Source organism: Zosterops lateralis (assembly GCF_965231275.1).
Source record: "Zosterops lateralis genome assembly, chromosome: 3".
Taxonomy (NCBI): Eukaryota; Metazoa; Chordata; class Aves; order Passeriformes; family Zosteropidae; genus Zosterops; species Zosterops lateralis.
In genome coordinates this window covers 26,028,332-26,045,314 of record NC_139764.1, presented here as the reverse complement: position 1 = coordinate 26,045,314, position 16,983 = coordinate 26,028,332, and the positions used below count along the sequence as shown (strand labels likewise).

Sequence of the window (16,983 nt, the reverse complement as noted above, 5' to 3'; positions counted from 1 at the left end):
CGGGCCGGGGCCGGGGCCGGGCCGCAGGTGGGTACCGGGGCCAGGGGGGCGCGGAGGGCGGGCCGGGCGCTGCCCTGCTCGGCGGGGCGGGCGGGAGAAGCTGTCCGCCGCGCCTCCGGCCTGCTCGCCGCGAACGTGGCCGCCGGGCAGGGAGGCGGCGCCGGGCCACGCTCCCCCGCACCCGGCCGGGCGCCGAATCTCCCGCGGGCCTCCTCGGGCAGAGAGGCCCCGGAGCCACAAGCGATAGGCTCTCCCTTGCCGGGAGCCCCGCGGCGGAGGGAGCCCCAGGGCCGGCGGGGAGCGGCAGCCCCTGCCCGTGTCCCCTGACTGAGGCGGCGGTCGGGCCTGAGGGGACAAGGGCAGGCCCCCCGCGCCGCCCGGCTGCGCGCAGGGCAGGGGGCAGACACGAGATCCCGAGGTGGTGGTATGGACTCCTCAGCTCCAAGCTTCCATCTGACCTTAGCCCTGTCAGGCGCTGGAGGCGCGCTCAGGAGTACCAGGGCTGTAGGCAGGGATCTTTGTCAGACCCGGGGCCCAAATGGCGCATCCCTGGCAGGGGGCCGGGTGCCAGCCCGGCTCTGAGGCGGCGCGTTTGGAGCTGCCCTTGCACTGCCCAGGCGGTGTTGTCTCGGCCCCTGGGCTGCTCCTCGGACTAAGGCTCCTTTCATGCCTCAGCATGTTCCCTGCTCAGCCCCCCTCCCCGCTTTCTACCTGTAACACTGGCGTCCCTGTTCCTTCCCAGCCTCGGCAGAGAGGGCAGGGCCTGCTGCACTGAGTCAGCTCCAGGGGCCTGGGAATTGCTAGCTCGGGCATAGAGAGCCATTGTCCCTCCATAGCCTCCCCTTCACGGTGGTTGTGGGAGAGCGGAGCGGATTCTCCTCCCCTGGCAGCGCTGCAGGAGCTGGCTGGGTAACAGCAGGAGCAGCCGTGCTGAATCGAGCTTGCAATCCCTGTCAAGTTGCAAATGTGGCAACAGACCTTATCGTTTAACAGACTTCTGCAAAAGTGAACGGCGTTTCTGCACCCCACTGTCAGCCACGGTTACTTAATAGGGATAAACCCAGCACATGGGCAGCTTCATCCCCAGGTGTGAGCACCGAGCCCTGTTTTTGCATCCCACAGCACCTGTACAGCCTGTGATGATGCCCCTGCAGCAGGAGAGATTGAGTGGAGGTGTCAGACTGTCTTTTCTAGGGGAGCAGGGAGACAGAGGAATAGGAAGTAGGCAAAGAAATCCACCTCTAGCCATTTACTCCTCTCCCTGGGCTGGGAATTTTATGTCCTTTAAGTCACAGAAGGGAGATTTCTGGGTGAAACATAGCCTCAGCTTTGGTTAGATTATTGAACTCCAAGGCCCTGGCCACAGTAGCTGAGGACAAGAAAAGTCCCCAAGATCTTTCCCAAGAGGACAAGAGGTTGGTGGGAGTGCTTTCTCATGAAATGGCAGGGGACTTTCTTGCCTTTAAAGCCCTTAAGTTTGTAAATCTCTGAGTTTCCTCTGGAGGCTACTAGAGGTCACATCTATACAATATTGGGGCCAAGTAAACCCCTAAATAGGGCCTAAACTCCTCTGGCTCTCTTGTTTCTGGGGGAGGAGGAATTAACATCTCTATCCCTTTCAGTCACAGGAGCTTTTCAGGTGTGTGTTTATGTAGCCAGCCCACAGCGCTCTCACCTGGCCCCCAAAGCAACTGGGAGGCTTTTTCCACTGAGGAAACTGGGGCAGGGATGTAGTATGGACCAGGGAAACCTTCTATCCTGATGCAGAAAGCTGCAGCTTGCTTTGTGAGGGGAGGATGCAGGCGAGGCAGCCTTGAGTGTAGGAAATTCTTGCCTGTTGGCTCATTCTGTTGAGTACCTGGTGCCCCTGAATATTGCAGGTTTGCCTCTGTGGCAGAGAGGACAGGGAAGGGAAAAACTCCTCCAAGGACTATTAAAGCTGTTTTAAATCTGGCTAGATCACTTCCTACAGCTATAGCTGAAGAATATCAGCTATACCTCATTGCATAGTCCTGGTAAAATCCCAGCCAGACAGCTGATATTAAAGTTCCTTTCCAGCCTTGCTTGCTGGCTGTTTTTTGCCAAGCGGGTGAACCCTGGTAATTTCCTCTGAGCTGTGAGGAGTGCCTTGGCACACTTCCAGCGCTGCATGGGGAGCTGGGGGAGGCTGGCAGCCCCAAACCCTGCCTCTCTTCCACTCACCTGATATAGCTGGAGGGGGAAAGCTCTGAACTGTTTGTTTCTAGAGGAAGGTTGCTCATTGCCACAGGCTTGAAACATGAGCTTCTAGGTAGGAGTCAGTTTTTCCATTCAGTGACTTTCCTTTTCCACCCAAAAGCTGTGCTAAGGTTTAAATTATAAAGGTTAGGTGTGAGGCGCTCCTTGCATTTGGAGTAACAGTGTAGTCAAAACCAAATGGTTACAGCAGTGTTCTCTCTAATCCTGGGAATCCAAGATTCTAAGCCCACATGTTCCAGAGCAACCACCTTTAACAGAAGCAAACATAGATGTCTGGCCTGTGCTTTTCAGCTGCAGGGGACTTTTCCTACTCTCTGTGCTGCCAACATCACTGTTGTCACTGCAGTGGGGTCTGGGTGGCTGCATTACACATGAAGAGGATCAGGCTGGATGGGTGGGTATTGCAGGCATGTGGACTAGAGCTGCCCATATACCAGTGGCCCACCACCTGCCTCTTTCTCTCTCTGCAGATTTTGCCTTCCCCTCGTGCTGGCTTCCCTCCCTACAATGGCTACAGGTGAAGAGGTCATCCCTGCCCTGCAGGACTCATGGGGGGACTTCTGGCTTTTCCGTTTCTTTGTTAATGCTGCTGGCTATGCCAGTATTGTGTTACCAGGCTTCCTCCTCATCAAGTACTTCAAGAGAAAGAACTACTTGGAGACAGGTATGATCGGGAGCTTCCCTTCCACATCCTGCATCCCTTGGAGCTCTCTGCTCTGCCTCTGTCTACCCCACTCAGGCTGTTTTCCCAGCCTGCATTGTCAGGCTTGAACTACTCACAGAGTTGTGTCCCACTACTGTCCAGCTGCTATTCTGAAACAGATTTCTCTGAGGCCCCCGTGCTAGCAGATCTGGAGGCTAGTGAGGAGGGAGGCTTCACCTCTCATGTGGTGCAGCATGTGGTGCCCAGGCTTTGGTTAAATGTGTGTCCATCTTCTCTTACCCTGTTTAGGCCGAGGCATTTGCTTCCCTGTCATCAAGTCATGTGTGTTTGGCTCTGAGGTGAAGGCTGCACACCAGGACGATGGCTCCCTGCCACTCCGAGCAGAGCCCACAGAGTCCTCCACAGCCCGACAGGTCTTCAAGCTGCTCTTCTGTGCTGCTGGTCTACAGGTAGGGATCCTGTGCGTATGTGGCTGTCCCATTCTGGAAGAAGGAAGGGGCCAGTGGGTTAGTGACTGTCAGTTCCTTGAAGACCTAGGATGCAGTGCTGTCCTTGATCAAGGCAGGATTGGAGGCTGCGACAGGATAGTCCATCTCCAAGGGCTATGGAGGTCCATTTAGCTTTTGTCTTTTGGGTTGGAGGATCCTGTCTATCTGATCACAGTCCTCTAGAGGCTCTGAAAATTCTGTGATACAGCAGATTGTTAAGGCTGCTTTTGTTGTGGCCCTGATGTCAGATCAGCAGATAGTTTGAGCCCTCTTTTCTCCCAGGCTCTCCCGTGGGTCACTGTCTGGGGATGATGCATTGGTGGATTGAATTTGAGTACTGGAGAGAAAATATTTAATTCAGCTACAGATAAACAGAAATTTAAAATCTTAGATTCCACAAGTCTCAGCTACAGCCTGAGCATCATTATAAAGGGCAACTTTTTTGGTCTGTGAGGACAAAAAATAGCAATGTGGGCACTGAGATAGAAAAACCCAAGTGTCCTGCAGCTAGGAAACAGCTTACTCTCTGGCCTACTCCCCCAGTCCATTCAGACTTGCTGTGGGCCACTGAATTCTTCCATCTCCCTGTGTCTTAATTTCTTGGGAGTTGTGTGATGAGAGGAAGTCTGTGTTACTTCTGCGAGGGGCTTGGTGTTGTTGCATCAAAAGTTGTGGAGATGACAACCAGGACAGTGATGATCTCTCGTGGACAATTTTGTCTGCTGGTTTTGAAACTAGAATTGATTTGGATGTAAAAACCAGGCCTAGGGAGCTGGAAGTGAAAACCAATGCAGAGGCCACTGGGAAAACTGCCAGGACCTGCCGCAGGGAGCTGGCACCAAAACCGCAGCTGTGTATCAGTAATGTTCCCTGATTCGGTCTGTCTGGTTCCACAGGCTCCGAGTAGTTCAAAGCCTAACTGTTCGCTCTCACCAGGATGTTTGCATTGTGGGCTTTTCTCCCCTGTACACTGAGCAAATGTGGTTTGGAACAGGATGTTCCTGGTTGTAACCAGGACATGGGACAGTGGGTTCCCTCAGACAGGTGGTTCTGTCTCCGGTAAGCATTGCCATGCAGAGGATGAGGCAATACTGGGGAAAGCAAGAATCTCCTGGGGTCTGTTCTTCCTGTTGTTGCTGGCAACTGCTGCTGTGGGTCCTGACTCTCTCTGTGCTCCTGCTGCTTTGCAGGCTTCCTACCTCACATGGGGTGTCCTCCAGGAGCGTGTGATGACAAGAACGTATGGTGCCACTGAAACAGACCCTGGTGAGAAGTTCAAGGACTCCCAATTCCTCGTGTTCATGAACCGCATCCTGGCCTTCACGGTGGCTGGTCTGTACTGCGCCCTGACCAAGCAGCCACGCCATGGGGCTCCTATGTACAAATACTCCTTTGCCTCCCTCTCCAACATCCTCAGCAGCTGGTGTCAGTATGAGGCACTCAAATACATCAGCTTCCCCACCCAAGTGCTGGCCAAGGCCTCCAAAGTGATCCCAGTGATGATGATGGGCAAACTGGTGTCACGCAAGAGTTATGAGTACTGGGAGTACCTGACTGCTGCCCTCATCTCCGTGGGGGTCAGCATGTTCCTGCTCTCCAGTGCTCCTAACAGGACGGTGTCCACTGTCACCACTTTCTCTGGAATAGTGCTCCTGGCTGGCTACATAATCTTCGACAGCTTCACCTCCAACTGGCAGGACGCTCTCTTCACCTACAAGATGTCTCCCGTGCAGATGATGTTTGGCGTCAACGTCTTCTCCTGCCTTTTCACCGTGGGCTCGCTCTTGGAGCAGGGTGCCTTGCTGGAGTCGCTGCACTTCATGGCCCGCCACTCGGAGTTCACCGCCCACGCCGTGCTGCTCTCCGTGTGCTCTGCCTGCGGCCAGCTCTTCATCTTCTACACCATCAACCAGTTTGGGGCAGCTGTCTTCACCATCATCATGACCCTCCGACAGGCCTTTGCCATCCTCCTCTCCTGCCTCATCTATGGGCACACTGTCACTGTTGTGGGTGGGCTGGGCATAGCTGTTGTCTTCGTGGCCCTCTTTCTCCGTGTCTACGCCCGCAGCCGCATGAAGAAGCGCAGTAAGAAGCTCCCACCAGGCGAGACCCCTGTACAAAAGGTCTAAGGAAGCTGAGGCCATGGCATTTAAGCCATGCCTGCAGTCCTGCCTCTACTCGAGGGTATTTGCTTGATTTCTCAGAACCCACTGAAGAGAAGAGTGGGGTATGGATAGGCAGGACCAATGACTCAGTTTTCCACCTGCTTTTCCTGGGAAAGGGGCTTGAACAAGCCCAGGAATTGCACTGGGCTAATGCAGCTCCAAACCTTTCCATTTGCCTTAAAAGGTCAAAGACTTAGAGCTAAGGCACAGGCCTGGGGGCACACCAGCATGGGGCTGCTGGTATTCCTGCCCCACCTCTGTCTTGTGGCTTCTCCCCCGAAGTCACTGGTGAACAAGGGAACTCTTCCCTGGTACTGTCTTGCCTCTGGCTAATGCTCCTCCATTTCTGTTAGTACTACAGAGCTTGGCAGGAGAAAATGGCAAGTAAAACACTAGGTTTCTTTTTGAAACACCTCTGAGCGAGGCATCCCAAGCTGAGCCCATCAAAGGGTGGGGAGTGCTCTTCCTCCATTCCAGGAGGGGCTCTGGGTAGTCCAGGCACAGCCAAGGGAAGGACTCCCAGCCTGTCCTACTCCAGGCCTGGGATCTGCTCTGGGAGGGCACTGCAGTGAAAGCCAGTACCTCCCAGTTTGGTTTTATCAATTCTTTGCCTCTGCTCCAAAACACTTTTCTTTGCTCCCCTCAGCCCAGGCTGATTTTTATGCAGCACCTGAGCTGGACAGTTCAAGGCTCACCAAGTCCTTTGAGGTTGCTTTTTGGCTACACCTGCTGCTGTTAGTTCCAAGGCTGCTCTGCCCAGAAGCCCCAGCACCACCTTGGGGTCCCTCAGTGCTGTGGTTTCTGGGCTTCGTAGTTGCCATTCAGACAAGCACAAACGATCCCACTTTTTCCTGCCACCTGGAGGCACTGGCCCTGGTTTTCCCAGGGGCTGGCCAGAGTCTGTGCCTGGAGGGGTGAGACATGGGGCAGAGCCCGCTTGCGGTGCCTTGTTCCTGCTCCACAGTCAGCAGGGGATGGAGCAGTGAAAGCTGTTCTTCCCCAGAAGCCTGGGTTTTATTAGTCAATCCTTTTCTCATCAACTCAACCTGACTGACAAACCAGCAGGTTTTGGTACTTTTGAAAGGCAACTTTTTTTCTCTTTTTATTTTATTAAATTAAAAATACGCTGCATATAGTGCCATGGGCGTTAAGTGTTGGGTTTTTTGGTTGGTTGGGGTTTTTTTTTCCACGTATCTGGAAGGAGGGAAGAGATTTCCAACTCTTCCTGTGTCCCTAGTCTCTCTCGACAGCAGAGCTGTCTTTCCAAATACAAGTGCCCTCTCCCTCTGTCTTTGCCAAGGCTGGTATGAACCAGGGTTTCACTCAAAGCTGCAAGGCCTGACAGGAGTTGTTTGTACACACAACTGGGGAGCACAACCAGGTTTGGAATGCTGCTTATGCTGGTAGGGCAGGTGAAGGAGCCATTATAGCCTGAGTCTGATTTGGCTCCTAGGTTCCCTGCATGGTGCAACTTAAGAAATTCCCAGTGGGTGTAGCTACCAAAAGGTGATATAAAAGCCTGCTGAGCACCTGCCACCCAGGGCCACTGGTGCTGCAGCACTTTGTGAAGTGTACTGCAGCAGCCAGAGCCAGGGAAGGACTGAGGTGTGGATGGTCCATCATCCTGGTATGTGTGTGGGAGGCCTGGTGAAAAACCATATAATGAGAGTGAGTCTGGCATCAGAGACAGGACTGGGGCCTGACACAGCTAGGGAAAGAAAGGGGACACTGCAGTGAGGGTTACAAGAGAAACACAGGAGGAGAAAAGGGACAGTGGTGTCTTAGCTGAGCGTGGAGGGATACCACAGCTGGTGCCAAGCACAGCCCAGGCTTCAGAGCACTTGGCTCTCCAGCAGTTGTACCTGTGCTCCTTTTCAAGCTCTGAGTTTTTGGAGTTGCCTGTGCAACCTCACAGCTTTTCCTACCTGCCCTACAAATTCATGCAAATGTCTGCACCCACCAGCTGCTGACAGACTGAAAATGGAATGTGATTTCCTTTGATTAAAAACAAACAAAACAACAAAAACCTCACGTTGCCAGGTTAGGAATGGGATACAATGGGATAACCTTTCTAATTTAAATGTAGATTTAAACAAAATATTAGTGGAAAAAGAAGATCCAGGATATTAACTTAAAATTTAATTTTTATTGATTCAGTATTTTGCAACACCTTCCTATCCAGAGAGAAATCCTGCTTCTAAACAGTTTGCTAGCTCAGCTCCACCACTGCCCCAGCAGGCTGCACCCACACAACTGCCACCCAAGCAGCAGAGTCAGTATCTTGGTGTGTGCAGCACGGGATCCCAGCAGGCTCTGCCTCCCTGTTGAAGACAGATACTGGCTAAAGCTATTTTGTGCCTGTGGCAGCTGGCATGTGGGCAGCAAGAGAACTTAATGCTGTTGTCAGTTTTCTCTGACAAACCCCAAAGGCCATTGTGGCCCGGGGTGACAAACCTCACAGAGAGAGAGCTCAGGGCAAGGGGCAGCTCATTTAGAGGTGATGTCCCAGGCTTGTCATCTAGGACACAGATGGAAAGAAGCCAGATACTGCCCAACACCCAATGGCTGCCAAAAGCCAGAAAGGGCAGGCTGGAGGTGGGAGGAAAGGAGTTGAGTCTTTGGCCCAACAGCTGAAGAGAGGCAGCTTGACTACTGTCCTGAGCTGTCACTCTGCACCCTGCTCCACACTACAGTGGAACTGCAGTGGCTCCTGCCCCAGAGGTGCTCAGATCAAACCAGCCAGCAGCAGCCCAGGCTCAGGCCCTGGCAGAGCTTTCCCACCTGACCCAAACAGACTGGAAGTCTACTCCCAGGCTGGAGGCCATGCAGTGCTCCAGGTGGAGAACTACTGCTCACTGGAGATGACCCCACCTGCACAGCAGGTCATGTGTTCCTTCCATCCACTTCATCTTGACAGGGCGTGGAAGAAATAAACATCACCTAAAGCAGGGCTCAGAAAAGCAGTCAGGGCACACAGGAGAGTCCAATGCCCTCAGGCACACTGAGACATTTTCTTCAGTAGAGCAGGCATGAAACACAAGGGACTCCGCCATGTAAATCATCAATTCTTTAATTCCAGTAGAACAAAAAAACCAGAAAAATAACCAAACAAAACCAGCCAAAATACATTATCCTATCCTGGGGCTTCAGGGAGGCAGCAGTTCCGAGGAAGGGCTATCCCACCCCAGTGGAATAAGGACAATGTTTGATGCCTACTGGTAACATGGGACATTCCATGACGGGGAGAGAGGGGAAGCCTGATGCCTCCTCACACCTCCACTCCCCATCAGCTGTTCCTACACAAGCAGAAAGACACAGAACAGACAGGCCTCAGGCTACCTGAATCACTACTAACAAACAGGGAATCATGCCCTCCTGCACCCTGCCAAAAACAACCTCAACCAAACAGAGCCAAAAGAATAGACACCACCAAGAAGTGAGTAGCAGCTGGTGGGAGCAGACCATCTTCTAAGCAGACAGGATAGAGCAGAGGTCTGGCAGGTGAAGGAAGACCCTTCCTCCTTTAGTCTACCTCCTCCATGCGGGATGTATCTTCATCTCCCTCCAGAGGAGGGATTTCCTCAGGGACAGCTGCACTGGGCTCCTCTGCAGTCACCTCATCTTCATCAATGCCTGGGAAAGGGGAGGAAAGGAAGAGATAAGGCCTCCAAATGACACCTGATCCCGGATGTACAGCCTCTCCCAGAGTAAACCTGGCTCCTGCTCCCAGCCTGAGGGATGGGGCTATTAGCATCCAATAGTTCACAGAATCAGGGAATATTCTGACTGGAAGGGACCCACAAGGATCACTGAAGTCCAGCTCCTGGCTCTACACAGGACAGCCCCAAGAATCACACCGTGTGCCTCAGAGTGTTGTCCAAACACTTCCTGAATGCTGGCAGGCTTGCTGCTGTGACCACTTTCCTGGGAAGTCTGTTCCTTGGCCAACCACTCTCTGGGTAAGGAACCCTTCCCTAATATCCAGCCTAAACATCTCCTAACAAAGCTTCATGAGCTTCCCTCAGGTCCTGTCACTGGTCACCAGAGAAAAGATACCAGTGCAGGCCCCTCTGCCACCCCTGGTGAGGAAGCTGTACACTGCAATGAGGTCACCCCTCAGTCTCCCTTGCTCCAGACTGGAAAATAATAAATGCAAGTCACCACTGATACAAGTTATTCTCAATTCCAGCACTAATCCTGAATCAGTAGCATCTTCCCAGTAACATCAACACTTGTATATGGATACTATCTATGCATTAAGAGTGCACTCCTTTAGCCAATAGAGATTAACTACAAGACTTGTCACTCAGCACCACAAAACCTGGAGTTTAAGCCAGGAGAATGTGGTTTAAGGCATGAACGTTTCTCTAGAGAAAAATGCAGTAAATCCAGTCAAGTCACAACTAAAGCAGTTGCAAGACTCCAGAGTTCATCAGTTTCCAACACTGCAGGTTGCTGTTTCAGTATACTCTGAACAGAAAATAGTACTACCATACAGTCCCCTTACCTGCAACTTGACTTATAGAAGACACTACTCCTACTGAGACTAGGCAGCACAGAGTTACTTAGTTGTGCCAAGCCAGTGCACCTTCTGATTGACATTTTTAGCTAAGTAGTGAATTTAGAGGAAAAGGCTATGTGCAAGCACAAGCTGTTTCACCAGATGGGTCACATCACCCATGACAGACTTTTCACATTTATTCTGAAGGAATAAAAAGCCTCAGCTTGTCATCTGAACATCTTGGTGGTGGCTCCTGGTGGTGTGGAGGACAGGGCAGTCCACCCAAAGTCCTGAGCCCTCCTGAAGCACCTCGGGTTCCAGGTTTAAACTTTCTCCTGGCCACCTTTATGTACAGAGCCACTTCAGCACATCATAGCAGCATGGCTCCCTTACTGGTGTCCCCTTGTCCCAAGACACCAGCCTGACCAGTTAACCTGCTTTCAGGCCTGCTGCAGGCTTGAGAAGTTGCATGGATACTCACCAAGCCCAAGTTTGATCATCCTGTAGATGCGGTTGGAGTGAGTCTGGGGATCTTCCAGGGAGAAACCAGAGGACAGCAGAGCAGTCTCAAAGAGTAGCACCACCAGGTCTTTAACAGCTTTGTCGTTCTTGTCAGCATCAGCCTTCCGGCGAAGGGTTTCCACGATTGGGTGGTCAGGGTTGATCTCCAGGTGCTTCTTGGCCATCATGTAGCCCATGGTAGAGTTGTCCCGCAGTGCCTGAGCCTTCATGATGCGCTCCATGTTGGCTGTCCAGCCGTAGGTGCTGGTGACGATGCAGCAGGGAGACGAGACCAACCGGTTTGAGACAGTGACCTGCCAACATAGCCAAGGGTTAGCTGAGCAAGGCCCCCATAAGCCCTGGAGTGGGCCCAGCCACAGCAACTATAGCCCAAGTCTTTGCCCCTGGTTCACCTGGGGACACTCCAAAGCAAGCAGAGATGCTCCAAGAAGCTCCAGGACTGCTGCACAGACTAATTTGGATAGCTCAGCCAGCACTTAGAGCACCCACTGCATGTTTCCCACACTTACCCTCTCCCATCAATGCACGTATTTGGGTCAGTGCCCCTCGCCTGCAGCCTGGCTGCTTAGAGCAAGATGGTGCATGCTGGGACCTCCAGTCTCCTTTAGCGGCTCCTCTGCAGGAGATGAGAGGCATGCATTGAGCGGGGGCCCTCACCTGCAGCATGGAGGACCCAGCCCTCCTCCCTCCAGCACAGGGCTAAGCTCCCTGCCCATCTCACCTTCTCCACCTTCTTGTCCAGGATTTCCTTCATAAGTTTGCAAAGGTTCTCAAACTTGGCTTTGCTCTCCTCCATCTTTTTTTTCTCTTCCTCATCCTCAGGCAGCTCCAGCCCCTCTTTGGTGACTGATACCAGGGTCTTGCCATCAAACTCCTTGAGCTGCTGCACGCAGTACTCATCGATGGGCTCTGTCATGTACACCACCTCAAAGCCACGCTTCCGCACACGCTCCACAAAGGCTGAGTTAGCAACCTGCTCCTTACTCTCCCCTGTGTGTGTGGAGGGTAGAAATGAAACATCACCAAGAGGTAAGAGCTGGTTACAGCAGGACAAACACCACCAGTCACTTGGGACCTCTAACACATAACTGGTGGCAGCCAGGGTCCTAGGCCTGGTGGCCTTTCCCCAGCACCCAAGAATAAGCTGTAATTCAGCAGGGATGACCTGCTGAAGTCAGCAGGAAGTGTTTTAAATTACAGTTTGTATGCAGGTTACCTGCCTCTACCTTGCTAGACTGAGAGGAGCTCCGGCTCACCTGTGATGTAGTAGATGCTCTTCTGGTTCTCCTTCATACGGGACACGTACTCAGAAAGCGAAGTCACCTCATCGCCTGACTGGGATGTGTGGTACCGCAGCAGCTCCGAAAGGCGCTTTCGGTTGGTGGAGTCCTCATGGATGCCCAACTGGGAGCAGAAGAAAGGCATGAAGTCTCCAGAATAGGACTTGGATGCACTTGGCCACCCCTGGGGCACAGTCACCTGCCCAGCTCCTGATCATTTGAGTGTTTGGCCTAGGACAGCCAAAGGGGACAGACACCCACAAAGGCGCTCTGAGGCATTCGCAAGACCCACTCCCTTTATCCTGACATCCGTGCAGAGGAGACACAGCATAGAAATAACATTGCTCCTCAGGCAGATGGGTCGTGGGCCCTTCCCTCCTCCAGGTGTAGGGTGCCCAACTCACCTTCAGATTCTTGGAAAAAGCCTCGTAAAATTTCTTGTAGTTCTCTTTGTCTTCTGCCAGCTCAGAAAAGAGCTCCAAGCATTTCTTCACAATGTTTTTGCGGATCACTTTGAGGATCTTGCTCTGCTGGAGCATCTCACGAGAAATGTTCAGAGGAAGGTCCTCCGAGTCCACAACACCCCGGATGAAGTCTGCGTAGGAGGAAGGAAAACAGGTGTCAGGTTAAGGATTCTGAGTTTTAACACACAAAGAGCTAAAACACTGACTGCTATACACCCACACCAGCTAGCACCTCATCCAGTCCCTTTGTACTGGAAGTGGTACCTCAGGCTGTGGGGATCCCAGCTCTGCACTGGGAGGCTGAGGCAGGGGGCTCTTACTTAGGTATTCAGGGATGAGCTCGTCACAGCTGTCCATGATGAAGACCCGCCTCACATACAGCTTAATGTTGTTCTTCTTCTTCTTGTTCTCAAAGAGGTCAAAAGGGGCACGGCGCGGGATGAAAAGCAGGGCCCTGAACTCCAGCTGCCCTTCCACAGAGAAGTGCTGTGGAACCAGGAAAAAAAAGAAACAGCTGCTGGAGTGCTTCACTTCTCCTTTCCCCAGCTACCACAGCAGGGAGCCACTCCTCAGCACTGGGGCTGGCAAGAGGACACAGCATCATTTCTAGCATCCAAGCAGCCTGTGTTTCCTCCTGCTCAAGCCCACTGTCCCCTATGTGCCAAGGGTCTGTGACATACAGCAGGCTTGGACAGAGAAGTCAGTGCTTCTCTGAGATCCCACATCCTCCTGTCTTGCTAATAGACTGGTAATGCCAACCCTCCACCTGCACGGGAGTGTCAGTGCAGGCTGCTCCATCACCAAGTGGCCTGAGTGCTAAGTCCCACAGAGGCACAACCTTGTGGTGACTCTGGATAAAGGCAGGAAAGGGACCCTCTGCCTCCCCCTGGAAGGCAGGGTAGCCCAGCACCCACCTTGACAGCCAAGTGGTCCTCCCAGTCATTGGTGAGGCTCTTGTAGAACTCGCCATACTCCTCCTGGGTGATGTCATCAGGGTTGCGGGTCCAAATTGGTTTGGTCTTGTTCAGTTCCTCCTGGTCAATATATTTCTCCTTGATTTTCTTGGTCTTTTTCTTCTTGCCTTTGTCTCCCTCCTCCTCCTCATCAGAGCCCACATCCTCAATTTTGGGCTTCTCTTCATCTTTGGACACTGACTCTTCATCCTTCTCATCTTTCTCCTCCTCTGCTTCATCATCACTGATCTCTTTCTCACGTTCTTTCTCCAGCTGTGGAGAAAAACACAGAATAGTCAGGTTTAGCCCCAAGTTACCAAAAAATCCTTTTGCTCCAGATGAGAAAAATGGTGTCCTCCAAGGCCAAACAAATGCATCATCTGTAATCAAAGCCCTTGGAACCAGTACTCAAAAGCCCCTCATTGTGTAACCAAAAGTTGTGTCTGAGAAAAAACAAATGGCAGGAAACCCTCCTTTTTCATGGCTGATTTAAGATGATCTTTAGCTGCAGAGATCAAAGGCCTTTAGTGTGGCTGGATATCCACCTCCTTCACCTCCAGTAAGCCCCCAGCCTCAAATCACCTTTGGCCACAAAAGCTGAGAGCACCACTGCTCAGTACCCAGGAGCCAGGAACTACAGAAGGGATGGTACACTGGGCCTTTTCTGTGCTCCTGTTTCTAACACCACCCACCCCTGCCTCCAGCTTTTCATTTGGTGCCCACAGTCCTTTCTTTACATACATAGAGTGTGATGGGGTAGCCAATGAACTGGGAGTGCTTCTTCACCACCTCCTTCACACGACGCTCCTCCAAATACTCAGTCTGGTCCTCCTTCAAGTACAGGATCACTTTGGTGCCACGGCCAATGGGCTCACCTGCAGCATGGGGAGAGAAACCTTAGTATTTCAGGGCAGAGAGCAAGAGTGACCAGCTCCTTGAGCTTAAACATTATGTGATACTCAGCATTAACCAGTGTGACTGACAGTGCAGCACGGCTCTAGGGAGCACCAGCACCAGGGGTGCTTCTGGCAGGAGAACACGCTTGGTTTTCTGTACAATACGCACCATGGTCAGTTCGGACAGTGAAGGAGCCCCCAGCTGACGACTCCCAAGCATACTGCTCATCATCGTTGTGCTTGGTAATGACAACCACCTTCTCAGCCACCAGGTAGGCGGAATAGAAACCCACACCGAACTGCCCGATCATGGAGATGTCTGCGCCAGCCTGTGAGAGCAGAGAGTGACTGCTACCACCAGTGTGGAGAGAGAAAATGTCTGTGACTGATTGACAGCAGCAAAGAACTGGGTCAGGCACACGGAGAAAAACATGCAAGTGCCAACAGGTAACCAGCTCTACCCTCAGCTCCTCCCTGGTGTTGGAAAGGTGTGGGAAGCACACCTGGGTAAGCCAGCAGTTCTACAACAAACAAGGCAGTGGGGCCTTTCTATTATTTATTTATTATTTGTATATTCAGTGCCAGCCTGTGACCCCAGGGAACCCATGCAGCCAAAAGCAACCCACCTGCAGGGCTTCCATGAAGGCTTTAGTCCCAGATTTGGCAATGGTGCCCAGGTTGTTGATGAGGTCTGCTTTTGTCATCCCAATGCCAGTGTCCACCAGGGTCAATGTGCGCTCCCGGGGGTTGGGGATGATGTCAATTTTCAGGTCTTTCCCACTGTCCAGCTTTGAGGGGTCTGTCAGGCTCTCATAGCGGATCTTATCCAGGGCCTAGGGACGAGAGGGATGCTCGGCACGGCCTTCCTACTCAACAGCCTCTCCTGTCCCTCCCCTGCACAAGCCTTCCCGGAGAGCCAGGAATCGGCACCCCCAGGACACCAGCCCGACCCCAAGCCCCCCGGCAGGGGAAGGAGCCCACTCCCGCCCGAGCTCACGTCGGAGGCGTTGGAGATGAGCTCCCGCAGGAAGATCTCCTTATTGGAATAGAAGGTGTTGATAATGAGCGACATGAGCTGGGCGATCTCCGCCTGGAAGGCGAAGGTCTCCGCATCCTCCTCCTCATGCTGCACTTTCTCAGGCATCTACAAGGCAAACACACGCCTATTTTCAGGGCATTTTCAGGGCACGAGTACCAGGGAGGGGTCGGTGGGAGCACCAGGCCCAGCCCCGTCCCCCGTCCCGCCCGTACCGTCTCAGACGTGAGGGACCGGCGAAAGAACTACAGGGCGCACCGGTCGGCTTTTATAGGCACGGTGCCGCGAGGGAGCCTCGCGGTGCACCGTATCCTTCCGCCTTAAAGGGGTCTCGGCCAGCGAACCACAGGTGGATGGTGTTTGAGGGGCATCGGCGTTGCCGTTTAGCGGCGGCCATGGCGGGGGCGGGCGTGTAATGAACGCTCGGCTCCATGCTGCTGCTGTGCGGTCTCCAGCCGCGGCTCCCCGCCGCCTTTCACCGCGACGCTCGGAGTGCCGCAGGACCGGGACCTCCGAGCGCCGCGGCGAGGGGCGGCGGGCAGCCCCGGCGAGGAACTCTTTTCCGTGCCCCGTGGCGGAGGAATACAGCTAGGGGTGGAAAGGCACTTCCAGAGTATTCCATAGGGGTTACGGCGGCGCCTCTCCGGCTCCATGGCTGGAGCAGGGAACCGGGAATCAGCACTGCCCCGGCTTCAGCCTGCAGCTCCCCCCTGGGCCGGCCGCCGCCTAGCTGTGCCGGCCTGAGGCTGCGTGTAACGCGGGAAGGGCGGGCGGGGCGGGGACAGGAGGTGTCAGCGCCGGAGGGTGTAGCAGGCCCGGGTCGCCGTTGCAAAACAGTGTTTGGAGGCCTTCTCTTTTCAGTGTCCAAGAGAAAGAATAATATAAATCAAACTTAAGCCTTACCATTACAGTATCTGCAGTACTCTGCCCACTTCTGAGCTCCTCAGTTCAAAAGAGACATGGAGGCCCTGGAGCCGGTCTAGTAGAGGGTAAAAAAGATGATTAAGAGACAGGAACATCTCTCTTAAGAGGAAAGGATGAGGGAGGGATCTAGGCCCATTCAGCTTCGAGATGACTGAGAGGGGAGCTCATCAGTGTCTGTAAGTATCTCAAGGGAGGGTGTTGAGGATACAGCCAGGCTCTGCTCAGTGCTGCCAAGCAATAGGACAAGAGGCAGAGGCCAGAAAGTGATGCACAGGAAATTCCACCTGAGTATGAAGAAGAACTTTACTGTGTGAGTGACCCAGCACTGGAACAGGCTGCTCACAGAGATTGTGGAGATTCCATCACTGGAGATGCTCAAGAACTGTCTGGACACAATCCTGTGCCGTGTGCTCTAGGATGACCCTGCTTAAGCAGAGATGTTGGACCAGATGATCCAGTGTGATCCCTTCCTACCTGATCCGTTCTGTGATTCTGTGTTGAAGCTGTGGGTACAAAAGCCCTGACCAGCAAAGGAAGCTGGAATGGGATGAGGGAACCCGAGCTCTCACATGGGGTTTGGTGCCTGGTGGTGCAAAGAGGTGATGGCTGTGAATTATGTGGGACACAGGAAGGCGGATTCCCGCTGCAGGCTGGTGTAGTTCACCCCAGGAGCAGGAGGTGGCACTCTGGCTGTTCCCAGGCACAAGGAAAGCTCCCAGGTGCTGTGCTGCAGGTCAGGGCACCTCAAAATGTGAAGGTGCATCTGCTCTTAATCAGAGGTGGTGGTGGTGCCTTGCTGTACCTCGAGGGCAGCATCCCTGGGCTGCTGGTGGATGAGAGGCTGGCCGTGAG

At 53.3% G+C, this 16,983-nt stretch overlaps 2 protein-coding genes across 3 annotated transcripts; one reads left to right on the top strand and one right to left on the bottom strand.

Moving 5' to 3' along the window:
- Positions 1-2,714: 2,714 nt before the first annotated feature.
- Positions 2,715-7,398, top strand: SLC35B2 (solute carrier family 35 member B2). Its single transcript, XM_083858177.1, has 2 exons — positions 2,715-2,902; positions 4,581-7,398. The coding sequence occupies exons 1-2, from the start codon at positions 2,822-2,824 to the stop codon at positions 5,517-5,519; spliced, it is 1,020 nt and encodes a 339-aa protein (XP_083714303.1). The 5' UTR covers positions 2,715-2,821; the 3' UTR covers positions 5,520-7,398.
- Positions 7,399-8,609: 1,211 nt separating this feature from the next.
- HSP90AB1 (heat shock protein 90 alpha family class B member 1) lies at positions 8,610-15,534 on the bottom strand. Of its 2 annotated transcripts, XM_083856972.1 has the most exons (12): positions 15,423-15,534; positions 15,169-15,315; positions 14,798-15,004; positions 14,341-14,500; positions 14,017-14,150; positions 13,237-13,548; positions 12,643-12,808; positions 12,263-12,453; positions 11,835-11,982; positions 11,300-11,568; positions 10,538-10,871; positions 8,610-9,188 (listed from the first exon to the last, which is right to left on the bottom strand). In XM_083856972.1, the coding sequence occupies exons 2-12, from the start codon at positions 15,313-15,315 to the stop codon at positions 9,079-9,081; spliced, it is 2,178 nt and encodes a 725-aa protein (XP_083713098.1). In that variant the 5' UTR covers positions 15,423-15,534; the 3' UTR covers positions 8,610-9,078. The 2 variants fall into 2 exon arrangements, with proteins under 2 accessions (XP_083713098.1, XP_083713099.1); XM_083856973.1 differs by lacking the exons at positions 8,610-9,188; positions 10,538-10,871 and adding an exon at positions 11,068-11,194.
- Positions 15,535-16,983: the final 1,449 nt, after the last annotated feature.

Coding starts and splice junctions, on each gene's coding strand:
- SLC35B2 (XM_083858177.1), top strand. CDS start 2,822: ATGCTGCTGGCTATGCCAGTATTGTGTTACCAGGCTTCCTCCTCATCA. Junction 2,903..4,580: donor AAAGAACTACTTGGAGACAG/GTATGATCGGGA, acceptor GCTGCTTTGCAG/GCTTCCTACCTCACATGGGG.
- HSP90AB1 (XM_083856972.1), bottom strand. CDS start 15,315: ATGCCTGAGAAAGTGCAGCATGAGGAGGAGGATGCGGAGACCTTCGCC. Junction 10,872..11,299: donor TGGACAAGAAGGTGGAGAAG/GTGAGATGGGCA, acceptor CTATGTTGGCAG/GTCACTGTCTCAAACCGGTT. Junction 9,189..10,537: donor GATGATCAAACTTGGGCTTG/GTGAGTATCCAT, acceptor CCCCTTTCCCAG/GCATTGATGAAGATGAGGTG.